The 22,451-nt window shown below is 47.6% G+C and overlaps 1 protein-coding gene across 3 annotated transcripts in view; it reads right to left on the reverse strand.

Moving 5' to 3' along the window:
* Positions 1-22,451, reverse strand: part of ERCC6 (ERCC excision repair 6, chromatin remodeling factor) — a 258,882-nt gene that overhangs the window by 48,011 nt on the left and 188,420 nt on the right. For 2 of the 3 annotated variants that reach the window (XM_073552075.1, XM_073552073.1), the window contains exons 10-13: positions 20,870-21,046; positions 1,747-1,863; positions 1,578-1,673; positions 769-987 (exon numbers count right to left, since the gene is read on the reverse strand). In XM_073552075.1, the coding sequence (XP_073408176.1) occupies positions 769-987; positions 1,578-1,673; positions 1,747-1,863; positions 20,870-21,046 (609 nt within the window). The remainder of the gene's footprint in view (positions 1-768; positions 988-1,577; positions 1,674-1,746; positions 1,864-20,869; positions 21,047-22,451) is intronic. The other variant, XM_073552074.1, reaches the window with a different exon arrangement.

A 22,451-nucleotide genomic window follows, 5' to 3' on the forward strand; every position in this document is an offset into this window, starting at 1 on the left:
ACATGTGGGAAATGATATTTATTAACTATATTGTGTGACACCACTCTCTGATTTAAATGTACAAAAATTAAAAGTTTGAAAATTGCAAAACTTTCAAAATTTTTGCCAAATTTCCATTTTTTCCATAAATGAACGCAAGTTATATCGAAGAAATTTTACCAATAACATAATGTACAATATGTCACGAAAATCAATCTCAGAATCAGCGGGATCCGCTGAAGCGTTCCAGAGTTATAACCTCATAAAGTGACAGTGGTCATAATTGTAAAAATTGGCCTGGTCATTAAGTACCAAATTAGCTGTCGCTAAGGGGTTAAAGGGAATCTGTCACCCGGTATTTACCACCTAATCTGAGAGCTGCATGAAGCAAGGGCAGAGACCCTGATTCCCATGATGTGTCATTTACTCAGCTGATTGCTGTAGTGTTGATAAAACCAGTTTTAGCAACAGATTATCACTAAAAAACTAGTAAATCTGCTGTCATGTAGTCCTCCATATCCATAAGATCTGTAAAATCCCGCCCCACCACGGATTGGCAGCTTTCTGCCTATGCACAGTGCAAATAAAGCTGCCAATAAAACAGTGATTTTATCAAAAGCGCAGTAAGCAGCCCAGTAAGTGACATCACTAGAATCAGGGACTATATTATGCTTCTCACAGATCAAGTGGAAAATACCAGGATACAAATTCTGCACTGTTTGAGAGTGAGAGAGCATTAATAAATATGCCATAGTTTGCACTCGACAATGTAACTCTTCACATCCCAACCTGTCGTGACTGAGTGAAAAGAAGAACTCTGTGTCCCTGACGATGCCAGATCTTCAGAAGTGACTCCACCACTATCATTTTTCCTGACCGCTTGTAGTAACCAAATCGTTCTGTTTCTTCTAGATCCTCATCTTTGGTTCCCTTAAGAATTTTAGTTCCTCCTGTGAACAAATCTGGGTGATTGCAGATTTTTCTCAAGGCAATCAGACCGGGAAACACCTGTACAAAAAACATTCAGTTCACTACAAGTAGTTAACATATTAGCAGAACAAAACCCAGTGCCATATTAATTTATGAGACTAGGCACTAATCCAGTGCCAAATAGTCACATACAGAAGACCACGCCAAACCATAACTTAAAAAAGGAGGAATATGGAGTATATCAGCTAAAATAACTGAATGAGTAATAGTGACCAGTATTAGCAAATCATTTCAAAAGTACAAAGTATCAAGACATCTTACCATATAGTAAGACGGCAGAGAGCTCAAAAATCGGGTGAATCCATCCCCAACACGTGTTTCGCAGGGATATTATCCCTGCTTTCTCAAGGTGAGGTATGAGAAAGCGATGCACAAAAAGGACCTTTTGTAACTGTTTTTTAACCGATATACTCCGTATTCCCCCTATTTTGAAGTAGTCCAACATGATGACCTTCACGATCACATATCATTGTACTGCCACTCAGTGCATACTGGAGACAGAAACTCCTAGAGTAGCAGACACGTGCCATTAAACTGAGTAATGCGGGATGGGAGCGAAATTAAGAGGACAGGAATGAGAATTATTCTGCAAGTTTGTGAATATTTACCCTCATGTCACCATTCAGGATCCCATACACTTCCTTGGAGTCTAGAAAGTTCTGGTAGACCTGTCTCTGCTCATCTGTCAGTCGGCAAAACAGAACCTGAAAAGCAGAAGATTAAAACTAAGACTATACTCTAATATATCATGTACAAAACTTGCACACTGCGGGTCACCTGCTCATTTTTGTCAGGAAGCGAGAGACTCATCTTCACATCTGCCTTCATACGTCTCAGGAGATAAGGGTTTATGGTGTCACGCAGAACACAGGCACATTTGTATGCCGTTTTTACCTAGGATATGAAATAGGCAGTAATAAGCATTACTTTATTCTAAAATGCCCCAAATATACATCATCTGATTGACGGACCATACTCAGTGAGGGGTCCTAATTATTAAGAAGAGCATTTATGTAAGCTGGAAGCTTCAGGCAATTGTTTAACCAAATACTAGTGCAACTAAAATATAAAGGTGCATTCGAAATCCCAATCCTTCAAGCAGCAGCGTATTCCATTAGCTCCAAGCTCATTCTTAGACGCTTTTTTTTTTTTTAAAGAAGTAAAGGATTCATATGTCCAGGGGTGGATGAGAATTTATTAACAGTCCATGGAGTAAACAGATTGGTGACAGCAGGATTAGCATCAGTGACATATAAATTGGCATGGTTGAGCACACTAGGCTTCTCATTGAGCACTGTCCAGGATTATATTTGTGAATTGTGAATATGGAGAGTGACAATACAGGAGGAAAAATAGAGATTTCTCTGTTAACCCCTTTGTGATCGGGCCAATTTTTTAAATTCTGACCAATGTCACTTTATATGGTCATAACTCTGGAATTCTTCATCAAATCCCAGTGATTTTGAGACTGTTTTTTTGCGGCACATTATAATTTATGATAGTGGTAAATTTAGATTGATATATTTTGTGTTTATTTATAAAAAATATCAGAAACTTGACAAAAATTTAAAACTTTTTTTCAAACTTTGAATGATTATCCCTTTAATCCAGATAGTCATTCCACACAAAAACATTAATAAATAACATTTCTCACATGTCTGCTTTACATCAGCACCATTTTTAAAACGCTAATTTATTTTGTTAGTCTTTTAGGAGGTTTAAAAATGTAGCAGTCATTTTTCATTTTTTCAAGGAAATTTACAAAATTTATTTTTTTGAGGGACCTATCCAAGTTTGAAGTGACCTTGGGGGTGCTATATATTGGAAAACCCCAAACATGATACAATTTTAAAAACTGCACCCCCTGACATATTGAAAACTGCTGTCAGGTAGTTTATTAACCCTTCAGGTGATTTTCAAGAATTAATGCCAAGTGGTATAGTCAGAATGAAAAAGTGTTTGTTTACCACCTAAATGTCACTAACTTCTGAAGTGACCACTATATCCAGGAGACTCTAAAGGGCCTGTCACACTAAGCGATATGGCTAGCAATATCGCTATAACTTGTGACATCACTGTGTGTGATACTTACCTATGACCCGCTCCCCCGCAGGTTATCGCTGATCGCGCGAGAACGTCCTAGACCGTTTCTCGTCGTCAGCTTCCTGCGGCGCTTCCTGTGGAGAGACGAGCGTGGAGCCGGGCGGGAGGACGCAGGATCGCCTAGTGTGACAGGTAAGTAGCGACCCCCGTCCCCAGCTGTGTGGCAGCTCAGCAGCGACCACTTAGCGATGTACCAGCGATCCTGACCGCGTCATATCGCTGGTCGGGATCGCTTGTACATCGCTAAGTGTGACAGTACCTTAAGGCCTCTATTCGGCCATGAACTGCTATGGCAAACATCAGGACCACACAATCATGATCTCGGTGTGTCAATTAGATTAAAGTGCAAACCCACACAATCTATTAACCATTTATTTCATGTAGTCACTTTTGACAGCAGCAACTAAGGGGTTAAACAGATATGGATGGTGCCAACGCCGATCATTTGTGATACAGCAAGTTGTCAGATATAGTGGACAGCTGACAGCTGCTGGATTGTCACCTGTATGGAAATGATATTCCCTTATATCTCAGGTCAGTAAATGTACGTATTGGCTGTCATGAAGGGGTTAAGATACATACGGTAAATCAGTTTCTTTCTTCCATGTGTATCCCTTATTTATGAATAAATAAAATACAATTACAGGTGCTCTTTAACGCCTTTCCAACATTTGAAGTACTACTACTTCATATTATCCAGGTGCTTACCACAAATGGATGTACCAGTAAGGCTAAGTTCAAATTAGCGTTCAGGGGTTTTGTGGAAGGCTGCGTACTTCCTCCATTAATCCCTGCCCCCAGAAGTATGCGGAAGTAGGTGGAGCTTAACAGAGGAAGTACGCAGCCCTCCACAAAGCCGCTGAACGCTAATGTGAACTTAGCCTAAGTCATGGTGATCGTGTGGGCACAGGCGCGACCACAGTTTTGTGCACCTTTGAAAATACTGACACCACTGAACAGAGACCAGACGGAACGAAGAATAACTTTGCTGCCTCATTAATGAATGGATGCAACGGGAGTTTCATCTGAAACACATTTTTTAGTTTTAAATGGAAACCCTGATGTAAGTGTTCAGCGTAGAGCACAGGATAAATGTGATTCAAAATGTTCTGTACCTCAAAACACTACCAATAAAAGCTAAAAAAAAAAAAAAAATCCCCACTCAGATGACCAGACCAAATTTTACAATTCTGACCAGTGTCGCAGTATGAGGTAATAACTCTGGAACGCTTCAACGGATCCTACTGATTCGGAGATGGTTTTTTGTGACATATTTGATCTTAGGACTTGCATTTGTGGAAACAAAACGGAAATTTGGCAAATTTAAATTTGGCACTTAATTTTTCTACTCTTAAGAGATCTATGTAACACAAAATAGTTAATAAATAACATCTCGTAACCCACGAGAGGACTGCTAGAGGGAAGTCTAGAAAGGCGCTACGGGACAAAATTTGTACACTTAATGTGCTAGCTTTTAATCCTTTCTGGAATCCTATCTGGAGAAACTCTAGGATCTTCAGAATATTTGGACGGCATGATTCTGTAATCGATTCCTCTACATATGAGAAGAATTTCTTCCATAATTTGGAATAGATGGTGAAGTTACCGGTTTTCCTCATGCCTGCATAGTTGATATTACCCTGTCTGAAAGTCCCTTGGAGCTTAGGATCTGCCTCTCGGGCAGGATCTAGGAATAAGAAGTGTGTAATTTCATGTAAGAGGGGACCCTGAGACAGCAGGTCTTATCGGTCCAGAAGGCAAAATGGATCTTCTAGGTTCATGTGGAATAACATCGAGAACCAACTTCTTTTGGACCAGAAGGGGGCCACTAACAATGCCGTGGCTTGGTCCTCTTGGATCTTCCTTAGGACTCTTGGTATAAGAGGAAAAAGGGGAAATGTGTAGAAAAGATCTGCTTCTGGGTTGTCTCTTGGGTCTATGGAGAAAGATCTTGCTAATTTCACATTCCTTCGTGTTGAGAGTAGATCTATAGGTGGAACCCCCCATCTCCGGGTTAGCTGGTGAAAGACTAGATTTAGCTCCCATTCTCAGGACCAGAGTTTTTCCCAGCTGAGAAAATCTGCCACTTTGTTTTTGAAGCCCTTGAAACAAACGTCTCTGCCAAGGCATGTAGAGGTTGACCTTTTGGACCTCCATGGTGACGCAGAAAGGAAATAGTCGTGATATTGCCCAAAAAACCCTCACATGATTTCTGACAACATCTTGACATTGTTGTAGTGTCTCCCATACTACCTTTATCTCTCTGTAATTGTGCAATCTCTTTAGATCTTCCGGGAACTATGTATCGTGAAGGTACTGACCTTTCACTCCTGAGCCTATCAGGCTTGCATTGGTGGTAATACAGATGAAGAGGGGGATAGGATCCACGGCACTCCTTCCTGGAGTCTCTTCCTATTTGTCCACCATGACAGGGAATCTTTCAGGATTCCGAAACCTTCATTCTTCTGTCTAGACTGGACGGATGTCTGTTCCAGACTGACAGGATTGTTTTCTGCAGCTGTCTTGAGTGGGCCTGACTCCACTGCATGCTTGGGATTCAGGACGTCATAAGGTGGATGGCGGGCGAGTTCCGCTTGCAGGACCTTTCTTCTCAGGCCAGTATCAGCCGAAGCATAGCCATGTACTCTGTAGAACTTTGCAAAAAAGTGTGAAGAGATGACCAGATAGCAACTTTGCAAACCTGGGTTGCAGAAGCCTGGTGGCAAACGGCCCAGGAGGAGTGAGCCCTTACGCCCGGAGGGGGTGGTCTGTCTAACATGATATGCCTCCAGTATAGCCGAGCGAATCCAGGGAGCGATAGTAGATTTGGAAGCAGAGAGACCCTTACAACAACCATCAGGGATGACAAACAATGCAATAGAACGTCTGAAAAAAGCAGTCCTTGAGACGTAGAAGAGTAAAACTCTGACTAGGTCCAGATTGTGAAGAGACCTTTCAAGGGGATGGACCGGAGATGGATAGAAAGAAGGCAGAATGATGTTCTCATTGATGTGGAATGATGATACTAACTTAGGAAGTAAAAGGTCTCAGGACCACTTTGTCCTGATGGAGAATGAGGAAACATGGATTTTTGTGATAAACTCACTGTAAAATCCTTTTCTCCGAGACGCTCATTGGGGGACACAGGTACTGTGGATGTATGCTACTGCTGCTCCTCCGCCGTATACACCCTCGCCCCGGTTGCAGGCGGAATCAGTTTGGTGCAAAAGCAGTAGGAGATCAAACAAAAATCAGACAACATCAACCTTAATGCAGGTAACATGTGTAGAAAAACCACCACCCTAATATCATTCAAAAAAGTATATTAAACAAAACAGAAGCCAACTTGGCTAACAGGGTGTGAGCTGTGTCCCCCAATGAGCGTCTCGGAGAACAGGATTTTACGGTGAGTTTATCACAAAAATCCATGTTTCTCCTTCGCCTCATTGGGGGACACAGGTACTGTGGGACATCCTAAAGCAGTCCCTGGGTGGGAAGTTGACTCACCGATCCAAGCTGCATGCACTTCCTGTCTAAAGGTGCGCCACCGCTGCTTGGAGAATCCTTCTACCCAGACTCGCATCTGACGAAGCCTGAGTATGGATATTGTAGTGCTTTGCAAATGTGTGCAAGCTGGACCAGATTGCATCCTTGCAAACCTGTTCTGCCGATGCCTGGTGCCAAAGCGCCCAAGAGGCGCTCACTGCCCGAGTAGAGTGTGCTCTGATCACTGCTGGAACTGGTGTGCCTCTGATGCGGTAAGACTCCTGAATAGTCAAACAAATCCATCTGGCTATGGTCGATTTTGAGGCAGCGAGTCCCTTCCTGCGCCCCTCGGGAAGCACGAACAGCGTGTCCATCTGACAAAAGGGTGCTGTCTGCGCCACATATCTCCTGAGTGCTCTCACCAGGTCCAACGTATGAAGAGCCCTTTCCACACGGTGTACTGATGCTGGACAAAAAGAGGGCAAGACAATATCCTCATTAGTGCGAAACGAAGAAACGACCTTCGGCAGAAAGGGAGGGGCTGGTCTGAGAACCACCTTATCTTTGTGAAAGACCAGAAACGGAGCTCGGCAGGATAGAGTTGCCAGCTCCGAGACCCGTCTGATCGACGTTATTGCCACAAGAAATACTACCTTCCAAGAAAGGTAGGTTAAAGAGACCTCCTGTAATGGCTCAAATGGAGCCTCCTGGAGAACACTTAGGACTAGGTTAAGGTCCCAAGCGTCAAGGGGCGCCCTATAAGGAGGTACCAAGTGGGAGACTCCCTGAATGAAAGTCTTCACCTGCAGATTGGTAGCAATCCTGCGCTGGAACAGAATGGATAAAGCCAATATTTGTCTCCTGAGGGTACTTGGGACCAAGCCTGAGTCTAGGCCAGACTGGAGAAAAGCAAAGATGTTGGGAATAGAAAATCTCAGTGGAGAACAACCATGGTTCCGACACCATGTGAAGAAAACCTTCCAGGTGTAGTGATAAATACGTGCTGAGGCCAGCTTCCGGGCGCTAACCATTGTAGCGACCACATTGCGGCCGAACCCAGCATGGGTTAGAATCCAGGATTCAACGGCCAAGCCGTCAAAACACAGGGCCCCTGAGTTCGGGTGGTAGATCGGGCTCTGGGAAAGTAGGTCTGGGCGCTCTGGCAGGCGCCAAGGAACATTGGCGAGTAGCTGTACTAGGTCTGCCTACCATGCCCGACGAGGCCAATCTGGGGCCAGCAGAATCACTGGCACCCCTTCCACCTTGATATTCTTGATGACCCTCGGAAGTAGTGGCAATGGGGGAAATAGGTATGGGAGGCGAAACTGGTTCCATGGCAGAACCAGCACATCCACGGCAATTGCCTGCGGATCCCGGGATCGAGCGACAAACGCTGGTACCTTGGCATTCACTCTGGAGGCCATTAGGTCCACATCCGGCGTCCCCCATCGTTGGCAAACCTGCTGGAAGATCTCGGGGTGAAGTGACCATTCCCTGGATGCGAGACCCTGCCGGCTGAGGAAGTCTTCCGCCCAGTTCTCCACGCCGGGATGTGGACTGCCGATATCACCGAGTGGTTTCTCTCGGCCCAATGAAGCACATACCCTACCTCGCGCATGGCTGCCCTGCTGCGAGTGCCCCCTGATGATTTATGTAAGCCACAGCCGTGGCGTTGTCTGACTGAATCCGAACGGACCGGCCTGCTAGAAGGGGATGAAACTGTCGCAGAGCTAACCGGATTGCCCGTATTTCCAACAAGTTGATTGGGAGGAGTGCCTCCTGCGGAGACCACCGTCCCTGGGTCGTGTGGTGGCGAAAATCGTAGTTACTTACCGTTAACGGTATTTCTCTGAGCCCATGACGGCACCACGGAGAGGGGATCTGCCCCACGGGGACAGGAAACCTACCGATAAAAAGGCAGTACCTCTCTCCCGCATCAGTTGTTTTAACAGAGCATTAACGGAACTTCAGCCTAATACTAACACAACACTTTAAGAAAAAGGAATTTCTGTAATCAATAAACTGCGTAGAGGAGACACCACGTGACTTTTTGACTAACCTGTTTTTACAATAAGTGCGCACCCCACGCGTGTAGGGAGGGAATATACGGGTGCCGTCATGGGCTCAGAGAAATACCGTTAACGGTAAGTAACTACGATTTTCTCCTTCCCCCATGACAGCACCACGGAGAGAATTGCAGAGACTATCTACTGGGGGGGACCACTGCCTCCAGCACCCTTCTACCAAAGGTTAGATCTGAGGAGGTGGCTAGGTCCAGCCGATAGTGGTTGAAGAAAGTTGAAGGAGAGGACCATGTAACGACTCTACATATCTGCTTAATGGAGGCGCCCGCTCTCTCTGCCCAGGAAGTGGACACCGCTCTTGTGGAATGGGCATTGCCTGGAATATCCGCGCCTTGTGACAAGTATGACAAGGTGATGGCGTCCCTTATCCACCTCGCCAACGTGCTCTTTGATGCCTTTCACCCTTTCTTTGGCCCCTGGAAGCAGACAAAAAGAGACCTATACTTCCTACACTCCCTGGTGGCCGCTAAGTATTTCATTAGGCATCTCCTGACATCTAATGTGTGCAAGGTCTCTTCTCCCTTGTTTTTGGGATTGGGGCAAAAGGAGGGGAGGGAAATTTCCTGAGTTCTGTGGAACCGGGACGCTACCTTCGGCAGATAGGCTGGGTCTGTCCTAAGTACCACCGTGTCATCCAGAATCTGTGTAAATGGAGGGAAGGCTGACAGGGCCTGGATGTCGCTAATTCTATGGGCCGATGTGAGGGCTATCAAGAGGGAGGTCTTGAGAGATTAATTTTGGTGGTGCTTCCTGCAAAGGCTCAAAGGGGGGCTTGGTCAGGGCTGAGAGTACCAAGTTTAGATCCCAGGGAGGGGTGTTTAGGGAAGACACGGGCCTGGATCTACTAGTGAACATGGACACCCAACGACTCCCTGCCAAGTCACAGTTGTATAGGGCCCCCAGGGCTGCCACTTGAACCTTTAATGTGCTGGCAGCTAGGTCTTGCTCTAAGCCCTTTTGCAGGAACTCTAAGATCTTTGATATGGGTACCTTCCCCTTTGGACTGGCCTTTGATACTGAAAGGAACTTCCTCCAGACCCTCCCGTACTGTTTAGTGGCTATCTGCTTCCTGCTTCGTAGTAGAGTGGATACTAAATTTTGGGAGAAGCCTCTGTTGAGTAATAGAGCCCTTTCAAATTGTGTAGGTTCTCCGCCTGAGGGTGCAGTACTGGGCCCTGGGAGAGTAAGTTTGGGATATCCGGGAGGACCCAAGGAGATGGACATTCTCCTCACCCAAGAGAACCACGTCCTTCTCGGCCAGAAGGGGGCTATTAATATTACCCTGGCTTTGTCCTCCCGAATCTTCCTCAGAACTGATGGAATTAAGGCTATCGGTGGGAACGCATATGCAAGGGGAAGTGCCAGGGGATCATGAGGGCGTCCAGGGCTATCGGGTCCCCGGATGGGTCTATGGAACAAAGTTTTCACCTTCCGATTCGTCTTGTTGGCGAATTGTTCCATGTTGGGTTTCCCCCATAGCTTTGTGATCTGATTGAAGACTCCCTGGTTCATCTCCCACTCACCCTGTCTCAGCTGTGTGCGACTTAGAAAGTCCGCCATCACACTGTCTGACCCTTTTATGTGTAATGCCGTCAGTGAGCCTAGGTTACCCAAAGTGGAAAATTGACTTTGTCACCTCCATAAGGGTACGGGATCTAGTGCCCCCTGATGATTTAAATAAGCAACTACAGTGTTGTTGTCTGAGAACACTCCTACGTGGTGGCCTCTGAGGGAGTTTAGAAAATACAGGAGGGTGCGCTTCACTGCTAATAGCTCCTTCATATTTGAGGAGGCTGTCTTTTCGTTTTCTGTCCAGACTACTTGTGCTACCTGGTTGTCCCAGTGAGCCCCCCACCCCCTGGGGCTTGCATCTGTAGTAAGGATCTGAGAGACCGGTATCACCCAAGGGACCCCCCTGGATAGGTTGGATGGTTTCGTCCACCATTGTAGAGAGCGAGCTGTTACGGTGAGATGTTTAACTGCCCTTCTAAATTCCCGTGAAGAGAAATCTCCGCCTCTAGTATCTCCCACTGGAGATCCCTTGTATGAGCTTGGGCCCACTGGACAGGCAGGCTGTCATTGAGCCGAGCAAAGACATGGCCTTCCTGAGTGTCATTACTGTACGCGATATTGCTCCTGTTGCTAGATGTTCTATGTGTAGCCTTTTCCCTTCGGGGAGACGGCACTCCTGCCTGATGGAATCTATGGTTATGCCCAAATATTCTTGCACTTGGCTCGGAATTAACCGAGATTTTGGTAGGTTCAGCAGCCAACCTAGGTTGGACAAAGATTCCATAGTCTGGTTCAACTGGTCTCTGCAATGACCGGGGGAGTTGCCTACTACTAGTAAGTCGTCCAAGTATGGGACTATTAGGACGTCCTGCTCTCTCAAGTGTGCCATGACCTCTGATATGATTTTCATGAATACTCTCGGGGCGATGACCAGCCTGAATGGGAGGGCTTTGAACTGGTAATGCTTTATTTCTCCCCCTATTGTGACTGCTATTCTGAGAAACCGGCGGTAGTCCGTGTGTATGGGGACGTGATAGTACGCGTCTTTCAAGTCGAGTACCGTCATGTAACAAGATGGAAACAGCATCTTTACTGCAGATTTTATTGTTTCCATCTTGAATGGAGGAATCACTAGGCATTTATTTAACCTTTTTAGGTTCACTATCGTCCTGAACGTCCCATCTGGTTTCTTCCGCAAGAAGATAGGGGAATAGAAGCCTTCTCCTTTTTCTTGGTGGGGAAACTCCTGCAGTACAGATTTCTCCACCAGGGTCTGAATCTCCTGTTGTACTGCAGCTTGCTCTTCTATCGACTGCCTCTGTGGGGTCACTACAAAAGAGGGTTTGGGTGAAGTGTGGAATTTTAATTTGAGACCTGTTTTACGATGCTTAGGATCCAGGAACTGCTTGATATCTTTTCCCAGGTCAGGAAGAAGAGGCCCAATCTTCCCCCTACCTGGGAGACACCTTCATTGAGGTTGCTTCTTGTCTGCCAGTTTCCCGATCATGAACCCCTTTTCCCTTTGCCTCTTCTATCTTCCAACTTGTCCTGGGAGTTTTTAGGTGGCTTCCTCTGGATAAATTTCCTGTTCTGAAAACGTTTGAAGGGGAAATTGGATGGGTTAGGGAAAGACTTCTTTTTATCCCCTACTTTCTCAAGTATATCGTCCAGTGTGGGCCAAAAAAGGAATTCACCTTCACAGGGGATGGAGCACAGCTTTGTTTTTGTTTTCAGGTCTCCCGTCCAGCACTTGAGCCATAGAGCCCTTCTAGCTGCATTCGAGAATGAGGCTGCCCTGGCTGTCAACCTGATTGAATCCGCGGATGGGTCCGCTAGAAATGCCGCTGCTCCTTTCATTAACGGGACGGAGTCCAGAATTGTGCCCCTTGGAGTTTTGTTCCTTAGTTGGTTGTCCAGCTGGTCCAGCCACACCATCAGGGCTCTGGCTGTGCAAGTGGCAGCTATAGCGGGTTTTAGTCCTCCGGCTGCTTCCCAGGCTCTTTTTAAGAATGCATCCGCTTTTTTGTCCATAGGGTCTTTCAGTGTCCCCATGTCCTCGAATGGCAGAGAAACATTTTTCGAGGCTTTTGCTATGTCTACATCTACTTTCGGCGCTTTGTCCCAAAATGAACAGCTTGGCTCCTCAAAGAGGTATTTTCTTTTTGGTGCTAGGAGGCGCTTTTTCTCTGGCCTTTTCCACTCCCTCTGTATGAGCGCCTGGATTATATCTTTCATGGGAAAAGACCTCTTCTTATGCTCTAACCCGCTAAACATGGCGTCCTGAATGGTTCTTTTAGGCCTGGTGTCTACTAGTCCCATAGTGGTTCTGATAGCCTTTATTAAGTCATCCGTTTCTTCTATAGGGAAGCAGCTGCGACCTTCATCCGCAGAGGACGAGGAGCCGGATGATGGGCTATCTGTGCCTGATGAAGAAGATTCGCTCTCCCCATCACTCGGGATCCTTTCTTTTGGGTTTCTTATGCTTTTTCCCTGAAGGGTTTTGAGGGTGTTCTCTACCTGGTGGGCAATTAGGGCTCTAAGGTCAGAAGCGAACCCTGGGGATTCCTTGCATATTGTATGTTCAATGCAGGACTGGCAGAGCCTTTTTTCCCACGCCGTGGGGAGCTCCTCCTTACAAAGTGGGCAAATCTTGTGGTTGGCTTCCTGTGTGCACTGTGAGGAGGAGGACAAGGCCCTAATTACAGCATATACGTTCACTAGTCCACTTACCCGCCAGACCAAAGAAGGATACCGAATCAGACGTGGGCCCCGGATCTGCACGCGGCTTGCCCTTTGGGACCCCTGCCACCCCCGGACTCCTTGCTGCATCTGGACTCCGAACGGCTGCTGCTGCGTCGCTGTGACTGCTCCTTGGTCTCCTTCTAACGGTGCTGCTGCTGGTGTCCTGTGTCCGAGGACGCGTCCAGCAGCTGCTGTTCTTCTGGAGGCTCAGTGCTTTAAGCAAGTGAGGGGCGTGTTTCAAGAGCAAACATTTTTTTCCCCCTTCTTCTCGGGGAGGGCGACGCCTGTGCATCCCTCTCAGAGATGCTTTGCGCCAACGCCCCCCGGCACGCGCACACCCGCCCTACCCAGATGCTTTGCAACGTCGCGTGCTCCGCCCCCGGTTGCCGGCGCGTGTGGGGGATACCTGCGTCCTCCGGTGGTGCTCTCCCACCCCGGTACCTGCTCCGGCCCAGGGAAGCCATGGAGGACGCTATCCTGGGAGATTACGGATCTTCTTGCTTCTGCCGCCTCTCCCCCTGCACACCCTGGAGGCCCGCTGACCCCAGCGGTGGCACCTCGGGTAACCGCCCCAGCTGGGACGGGGGGGCTCCCGCTGCCATCTTCCACACTGGTCGGCCCCGGCATCTGATGGTAAGTCTGTAGGTTCCCTATGGGGACAGGAAACCAACTGATGCGGGAGAGAGGTACCGCCTTCTTATCGGTAGATTTCCTGTCCCCGTGGGGCGGATCCCCTCTCCGTGGTGCCATCATGGGGTTAGGAGAAAAACCGCTCACCAGCTGAGGAGGCTGGCGTCAGTTGTGACCACCAACCAATGGTCAGGGGGAAAGGGTTTGCCCTGGAGAAGTGAGGCACTGGCTGTCCACCACCCGAGTGCTTGTGTGACCCGCGTGAGCAACCGGCACTGGCGATCGAGAGAGAATGGGTTCTTGTCAGACTGACAACAGGGCGTGCTGCAGGGGGCGAAGATGGAGCTGGGCAAATGGAATTGCCTCCATTGCTGCCACCATCCTTCCTAGGATCCTCATGTAGAAGCGGATGGTATGAGGGACCGGTTGGCGCATCCGAAAATGTCTGAGCCTGATAAACTTGTTTAGGAGCTTTAGGTCCAGAATGGGCCTGACGGCCCCATCCTTTTTGGGCACCGTGAACAGGTTGGAGTAGAACCCCTGATATGTTTCGTTCTCCGGTACGGGAACAATGACTCTGTTGTGCTGGAGTAATGTTATGGCTTTGAGTAAAGACCTTGCTCGGGCGATTACTTTTGGAGGACGGGAAACAAAAACCCGTCTTGCGGGGTATTTGATGAATTCTATCTGGTACCCCGAGGACACCAGCTCCGTTACCCATGTGTCGTGTGAGACGGAGAGCCAGGTGTGGCGAAACCAAAGCAGGCGGCCGCCTACCTTGCTGAAGTAGCCTTGAGATTGCCTCGAGTCATTTGGCTGCAGATCTCTGGGACCTAGGTCCTCTTGATCTGGGTTGGTGGGTACGCATTCTCTCCAACGGGTTGGCTCTATATGAGACCTGCTGGTCTCTGTCCTGGCTGGGACGACCTGAAGCGGCGGGATTGGTCACTGCAGCCCAACCGGGGTTGCAAAAGGACCGAAACAGTGTCTGAGGTTGGTGGCGAAACGGCTGCTTAACCCTTTGTTGAGGGAGGAAACTGCTCTTTCCACCTCTGGAATCAGAGATGAGCTGATCCAACTTCTCCCCGAACAGACGACCGCTCTGATAAGGCAAGGAAGCCAGGGATTTTTTGGAAGTTGTGTCTGCCCGCCATGTCCTCAACCATAAAGCCCTCCTAATGGAGATCGCATTTGCCGCAGCGAGGGCCGCAAAGATGCATTAATTAGGTAGTCCCCGGCCAAAGTGATCTGATTTGCAATCTGATACCTCTGCTGGTAGGTCAATACCCTGCAGGGCTGTGTTCAATGATTCTGACCAAGCCATCATGGACTTTGCTACCCAGGTTGCCGCAAATGAGGGGGAGAGTGCTGAACCTGATGCCTCAAATACTGAGCGAGCTAGGCTCTCTATGAGACGGTCAGTGGGATCCTTGATAGAGGACCCACTAGGTATGGATAACAGGGTCCTAGAGGTCAAGCGTGACAAGGGCGGATCTACCGTTGGGGACTCTGCCCATTTCTTAAAGAGTTCAGGGGCAAACGGATACCTCGCCTCGAGCGCCTTTTGCCCTGAGAACCGTTTGTCGGGCCGCTCTCTGTGTTGTTGTACTATGTCCTCAAACTCTGGGTGAGAACTAAACACTATGCGGCCACTTTGCTCGCTTAAATGAGACCTTATGACCTGAGGCCAAGGTGGAATCATCTTTGATCCAAAGGGTCTGGTTGACGGCCTCAATGAGACTGTCAACTGTTTCCCGGTATTCTGGAGTAACTGAATCAAGTGGCTCATCCGAGTCGTAATCTGAGCTCCCGTTAACGACCCTTGGTGAGGGTGAGCGATAAACCGGACTTATGGATGCCGAAGCACCAGATGGACCGGGAGACGCTGTGTGGGTTCGTTTCCCCCGCATCTGCCTGGAGTGAGAGCGGCCCCCGCAGGCCGGAGGCTCCTGTGAGGTGGAGGACCCTCTAATACAGGCGAGCCACTATCCCTGCCCTTATCTGGGGCCCGAAGGGACTCAATTGCTCTCGTAAGCGATGCCATGGACTGTGACAGACTGAGCCCATTCCGGGGGGCTCCGTCGCAGGGGAGGGCTCCTGGGCACTTTCGGAATTGCAGGCTTCGCAAATCTAGCTGGTTTGCACCCGTGGGAAGGCGGACTGACAGGAGGTGCATGCAACATATAAAGTGTGTGCCTTTGCTTTTCTGGACATGATGGCTGCTAAGTAATAAGCCAAGGACCAAAAAGCTGCTTAGCCTCTGGAAAACACACAGAGGATGGCCTTCCTTCAGGGGTAGCACTTACCCCAGTCCTGTGTCCCCCGTCCTGGACCAGTCAGACGTCCAGCCCGCCGACCAGCTGTTCCTTCTTTAATAAACAGCGCGCTCTGGCGTGTGGGCGGGCCTCCAGACGAAGAGGCGGCCGCGGGGCGTAACTTCCGTCTGCGGCCTAGTCTCTGGCAGAAGCCGGGGACTAAATTTCTGCCGTCTGCCCGAGGCCCTGATGGGTGGGTCCACTGGAAGTGGCCGCGTCACAGGGGGTGGGACTTCCGCCCACGGCCTAGCTTCGGGAAAAGCCGGGGACTAAATTTCTGGCGTGCGCCCGGACTCGGGGCGGGACCACCGGACACCGGGCCTGGAACCTGTGCCGCCGGCTGCCACGCTATGTGGCGCACCCAGGGAGCCTGGGGATGCCCAAGAACGGCGCCAGGAGTGACGACCACGGGGGTCCACAGGAGCCCTCCCAGCCCACCTCCTTCCATGCCTCACCCCTCGACGTCCTCTTGATCCTAAGGTTAGGGGGGGAAGGGGGGCCGAAAAAAAGTTTAAGGATGGTGCAGACACCCTAGCTCCATCTTCCCTTATTGGGGATGAGGAGAGGGACCGTCCGCCAACTTCCATCACCGCTGTCTGGCATTGGTGATGCAGTGGGGGCCGCACGGACTGTTCGCAGGCCTCTGTACAGCCTAGGGTTTCACTACCTTAGAGTGGTCAGGGCTCAGTCCGGCATCATGTCCCACGTAGCGGGAAAGGATACGTGGATGCGACTCTCGCACGTGCTCGCCCGTTGTTGGTTTGGGTAAATCGGACCCTTTCAATAGGATCCGTTGCCCCTGTCTTATGTTCATGGAAAAAATGATAGAGTCTGGAAAAAAAGACCAGACGTGTTCCTCCAATGGACACTAAGCAAAAAACTGATTCCGCCCGCAACCGGGGCCAGGGTGTATACGGCGGAGGAGGAGCTAACCTTTTTTTCACTTCGTGTCAGCCTCCAGGCGGCAGTAGCATACACCCACAGTACCTTTGTCACCCAATGAGGCGAAGGAGAAAGACAGAGCTGCCAGCTCAAAAGACTCTTCTGATGGACGTGATGGCTACCAAAAAGGCAACCTTCCAGGAAAGAAGGGACAACTTAATGTCCTGAATGGGTTCGACAGGGGTTTGCTGAAGAATGCCTAAGACCAGATTAAGGTCCCACGTGTCTACCAGAGGATGATACGGAGGCGCCAGGCGAGCAACACCTTGGAGAAAAAGGATTGATAGCAAGGGGATCTGACCCTTGAGAGAACATAGAAAAGCCAGAGTCGAGGCCTGACTGGAGAAAAGGCAGGATGAATGGAAGTAAAAAAGACAACGAAACACCAACGAAAAAATGTGATATTTTACAACATTTTGAACATGAAGAGGAAGCCGGGGATCAGCTGCATGAGCACTGTAATGGATTATAACTGTCAGTGCTGCACTGACACAAGCCCCTGAGACCGTGCTCTGCACATGCCATCACTTGCCATAGCCTGGTTGTGACATCAGTGGCAACGATCGGTCCCCAGCGATAGTCTCGCGGGGGTGCTGATTGGATGGCAAAGGGAGCTCCCTGTCATGATTGGGTCACCGAGGAGGAGAGCAAGCCCAAGCTAAGCTACAGAAAACCAGAGAGGTTGGTAACTAAGCGGATTGCAGACCCCTGATCCTATCCACACAACTAGCAGTAGCCGTGGAGCGTACCTGCGATGATCCTAGATGCCTCGGCACAGCCGGAGAGCGAACTAAGCCTAAAGCAAGAAAGGGGAAATCTAAACTGCCCCAGACCAGACCCCAAAGGAATAGATAGCCCCCAAACATATATTGTCGGTGAGACAAGATGACAAAATGAAAACACAAACGCAGGTAGGAAAATAAACTGAGCAAACGATGGGGCCCACACTGACCAGACAGGACAGGAAAGGAAAGACACTGTCTGCAATCACGCAAAAAACCATGCAAAAAGGTCCAACACGTCTGATGCAGAAATACTGAAGTCGCACGACTTCCCCCTCTATATCAGCACTCTGGTATATTCTGAAAGCAGAGCAAAAGGAGGCCAATCTAAATAAGGGCCAAAAACAAACTGGCACAAGCAGAAACATATGGATGGTGATTCAGCACAGCGCCAGCCGGAACTGGCTGACCCACACAAAACTGAAATAGACAAAACCAGATCAAATGTGAACAGAATAGCAAAAGAACACTTAGCTGAGCATGCAGGGAATGAGCTGGAAACTAAGACCTCAGGAGGCAGGAAAAAAAATCACTAGCAGGGATAGAGGGAGTCGGCTGTCTTAAATCCAGTCTGAAACCCCAGATCTCCAATCGTTGTCCTCATTATCAGGACAGAATAAGCGGACACTCCGCGGCGATCCCGTGCGCATGCCTCTGTGCGCACAAAATCACCTGGATGTACTAAGTACGTCCAAAGTCAGCAAGTACCAGACGACCAACATGTACTGAGTACGTCAAAGGATGGGAAGGCGTTAAAGGATGTATAGTGGGTTTCCACATTACTGGTAACACAAAGGCTCAGAAAAAGCGCCATGGCTCTTCGCTTCTGGAAAAAAAATGCAGCAAAATCTGCTCCCCCAAATCCAAATGCCTCTTTCCCTTCTGAGCCCCAGTGTGCCTAAACTGCATTTAGCGTCCACATGATCGGTATTTCAGTAGTGATAGAGCCTGCATGGCTCCAGAAGCATGAGCTGGACACAATGCATGGGGACTACAACAGATGGGGCACTAAAATGGCAGATATACAGTTTTCACTCAGCAACTTCCATTGCTGCTATTTTCTGAAAAACATTAATGGAGTCAAAATTGTCACACCTGTAGATAAGTTCCCAAAGAGGTGCAATTTCCAAAATAAGGTCACTTGAGGGGGAATTCGGCTCTTCTGGCACTTTGGAGCTCTGTATATGGAGTCCGCAAACTATTCTAGGAAAATTTGTTTTGCAAGAGTCAAATATTGCTCCTTCCCTCCCAAGTCTCGCCGCGAGGCTAAGCAGTACTGTGCAGCCACATATGGGGTATTGCCAAGTTCAGCAGAAATTGTGACAAATTTTGGGGCCATTTTTACGAGTGACAATGAAAAATATGGGGTTAAATGTAAATTGTTGTGGTAAAAATATAACTATTTTCACCGCCCAATGGTATAAATTTCTGTGCACACCCGTGGTGTCTATATGATCACTGCATCAGTAGATTAATTCATTGAGAGGTGTAGTTTGTAAAATGGGGTCAGTTATGAGGGGGGGGTCTGCTGCATGGACAAGAACTGCACTACAATATGGTGGCTCCTTCCCATCTGTGCTTGAAAAGTATTTCCAGGTTACATGTAGGATATTAGCACACTCAGGAAAAATTGCACAACAAACTATGAAATCCAATTTTTTATATTAGCCCTAATAAAAAATAAAAGTTGGGGCTAAAATAACATTAGTGGTAGCAATGTAATTATTCTTTATTCACCGGCTAATGGTATACATTTCTGTGAGGCACATGTGATGTCAATATGCTCATTTCACGCCTAGAAGAATTTTAGTTTGCAAAGTTGTACTACTTATGGGTGTTCTGGCACTTCAGAGGCTCTTGCCAATCTGATGGCACCCTCAAATGATTCCAGCAAAATCTGCACTCCCATATGGAGCTTCTCTTCTGTACTTTGCCTCAAAAGTAGTTTTCAATGCGTATTGGTACACTCAGAAGAAATTGCGTCACTAGAGGTACCTTCATTTTCTCCTCTTATCCCTTTTTGAAGTTAAAATCTTGGGGGAAAAAATGGTAAATATTCATATACTCAGCCCAACTCTATGAATCGCCTGAGTGTTAGAAATGCTCACTACACCCTTAAATGAAATTCTATAGAGGTTTAGTTTCCACTGTGGGATCACTTGTGGGGTTTCAACTGTTTTGGCCTGTCACAGGATCTTCAAATGTGACATGGTGTCCACAATCTATTGCAGCCAAAATGGCGCTGTAAAATTCAACTGTCACGCCTTTCCTTCAGAGCCCTGCCGCGACTCCCACAACAAATTGCACCATCCATTTTTTCCTGTTATCCTGGTAAAAATGAAAAATTTGGGGCTAAAGCAACAATTTTGCAGGAAAAATGTACCGTGTTTTGGGACCATAAGACAGACCAGACTACAAGAAGCATCCTAAGTTTTGGGGAGGAAAAAAATATTTAACAAAATGGTATTGCATCTTATTACTATAGCTCACTGGGGGGGGGGGTTGCATCGGTGGTATAATGGGGTCCCTGGAGGTAAGGTCACTGCTGCAGGAAGCTGGCGGTGGAGGCAGGAGTGGGGCAATGCTGCAGGCCTCAGAGGAGGGGGTATTCTGAGGGATGAGGCTGCGGTGGGACCCGGGCTTTTACAAAATGTTGGGAGTCTCCGCAATTACCATCCTTTTCACTGTGGTGGACTTCGGGAAAATGGCCGCCGGAAGTGGCCATTTCCACTTCCACATTGCTTTAATTCCTGTGAAGCACCTGAAGTGGTGTTAATGTCATTTTTAAGACTCACACATAGGGCCCTCAAACTCACTTCAAATGTGATTTGGTCCTTAAAAAAACTTGCGCTTGTAGATTTTATTGTAAAAAAATGAAGAAATGGTGATAAACTTTGCTAAATTTTTGAAAATGTGAAAATCTCAAAATTTTTGTAAATAAATGGAAATCATATGAACCAAAATTTACAACTAACATGAAGCGCAGTTTGTCACAAAAAAAACAATCTCAGATTCAGTGGGATATCTTCAAGTGTTCCAGAGCTATTACCATATAAAGTGACAGTGGTCAGAATTGAAAAAATTGTCTGGTCAGGAAGGTGAAAACAGCCTTGGGGTAAAGGGGTTAATTGTCACTCTGCAGTGTGCATAGATAAGGATACTAGCTCCAGAAAGTACCTCAAACTAGCAAAAATCCACCATGCATAAAGAGCATTAACATCACAAGTAGGCAGTAAGATTACTATAGAAATAAGAACTGGAAGTCTTGGTGGCAGCAATGATTATACTACGTAAAAGACCCTACCTGAACAGGGGAAGCGTTTGCGTAACCCCCCATAGTGATGGGAACAGAGAACTGCTCCATGAACACAGGCAGGGTACCAAGTTTTCCAGGGAAGACAAAGTCAAAAAGAGACCATAGCTCCCGCAGGTTATTTTGCATTGGAGAACCAGACAGAATTAAGCGATGCGGTGTTCGAAACTGAAATGAAAAAAAGAATATGCAATTAAACAGCCAGATTTTTGTCCCACTTATTAGAGCTCAACCATTCCCCATTAAATAGTGATGCTCTGCCGAGTCCTTCTTTTTTCTCTATGAGAGACTAGTTACAAGAGACCTCGGTCAGCAGCCTATGACCGGAAGAACAGAAGGATCTGCCACAGGAATTCCAACATTCCAATCCATCTCTCCAATGAAGTCAATCACCCAGGGAGACTACGGATGCCCCACATACACAGACTGTCAGCCAATCACACCAATGTCAGCAGGTTTGACCAACTGTAGTCTAATGTGTATGGGGGCCTCAACACTAATTATTTAACATATATTACTCACAAAAAATTAGAGATATTTGGCTTTTGGGTGACATTTATGGAAAACGTAATAAGTTCACGCTACAGTGGTATTTTATCATGAAAGTAGAGCATTTAAATAGAAGCATGCAATGATGATTTCCCAATCTAAAAAAATTTATTGAAAAAGCCAAGAACAGTGGTGCCTATACTTCCCCTCCACATCTAAAAAAAATAATGTCAATGTCTCTATAACTTGTCATGTGGCCTTGAGCCTCAATTACAGTTTGACAACGATGTCTCATGCTGTTCACAAGTCAAGTTATTGTCTGCTGAGGCATGGCATCCCACTCATCTTGAAGGGCGGCCCTCAGGTCATTGACTGTCTGGGGTTCAGAGTTACGAGCCTCTACAAGGCGACACAGCTTGTCAAATAGGCTTTCTATGGGATTCAGGTCTGGAGAAAATGTAGGCCACCCCATTTGAAGTACCCCAGTCTCCAGCAGCTGTTCCCTAATGATGTGACCTGGATGAGCTGGAACAATGTCGTGCACCAAAATGAAATTTGGTATGGTGGTAACAGCATCATGCTGTGGGGATGTTTTTCGGCAGCAGGGACAGGGAAAATGGTCTGAAATACAAGGATAATCTTGAGAAAAAGGGACTTTGTGTACTCAGTGTAAAATCTTTTTCTCCGAGCCAATCATTGGGGGGACACAGGACCATGGGTGTTATGCTGCTGCCACTAGGAGGCTGACCATAAGTTTATACAAATAAAGTTAGCTCCTCCTCTGCAGTATACACCCTCATACTGGCTCCCAGAGAGCCAGTTCAGTGCAAAAGCAGTAGGAGATCATTAACAACATATAAGAGTACACCATGTGAAATTACAGAACAAGCACAAAGCCATTAGGCCAATAGGGTGGGTGCTGTGTCCCTCAATGATTGGCTCGGAGAATAAGATTTTACAGTGAGCACACAAAAATCCCTTTTTCTCCTTTGCCTCATTGGGGGACACAGACGCACGGCGGGGGCGGATGTCTGGTCGTGGGACACTTTCCCTGGCACCCTTATTACCCTGGTAAGCCCGGCCA

Source organism: Dendrobates tinctorius, unplaced genomic scaffold (assembly GCF_039654945.1).
Source record: "Dendrobates tinctorius isolate UK_male_01 unplaced genomic scaffold, ASM3965494v1 ptg000184l, whole genome shotgun sequence".
Taxonomy (NCBI): domain Eukaryota; kingdom Metazoa; phylum Chordata; class Amphibia; order Anura; family Dendrobatidae; genus Dendrobates; species Dendrobates tinctorius.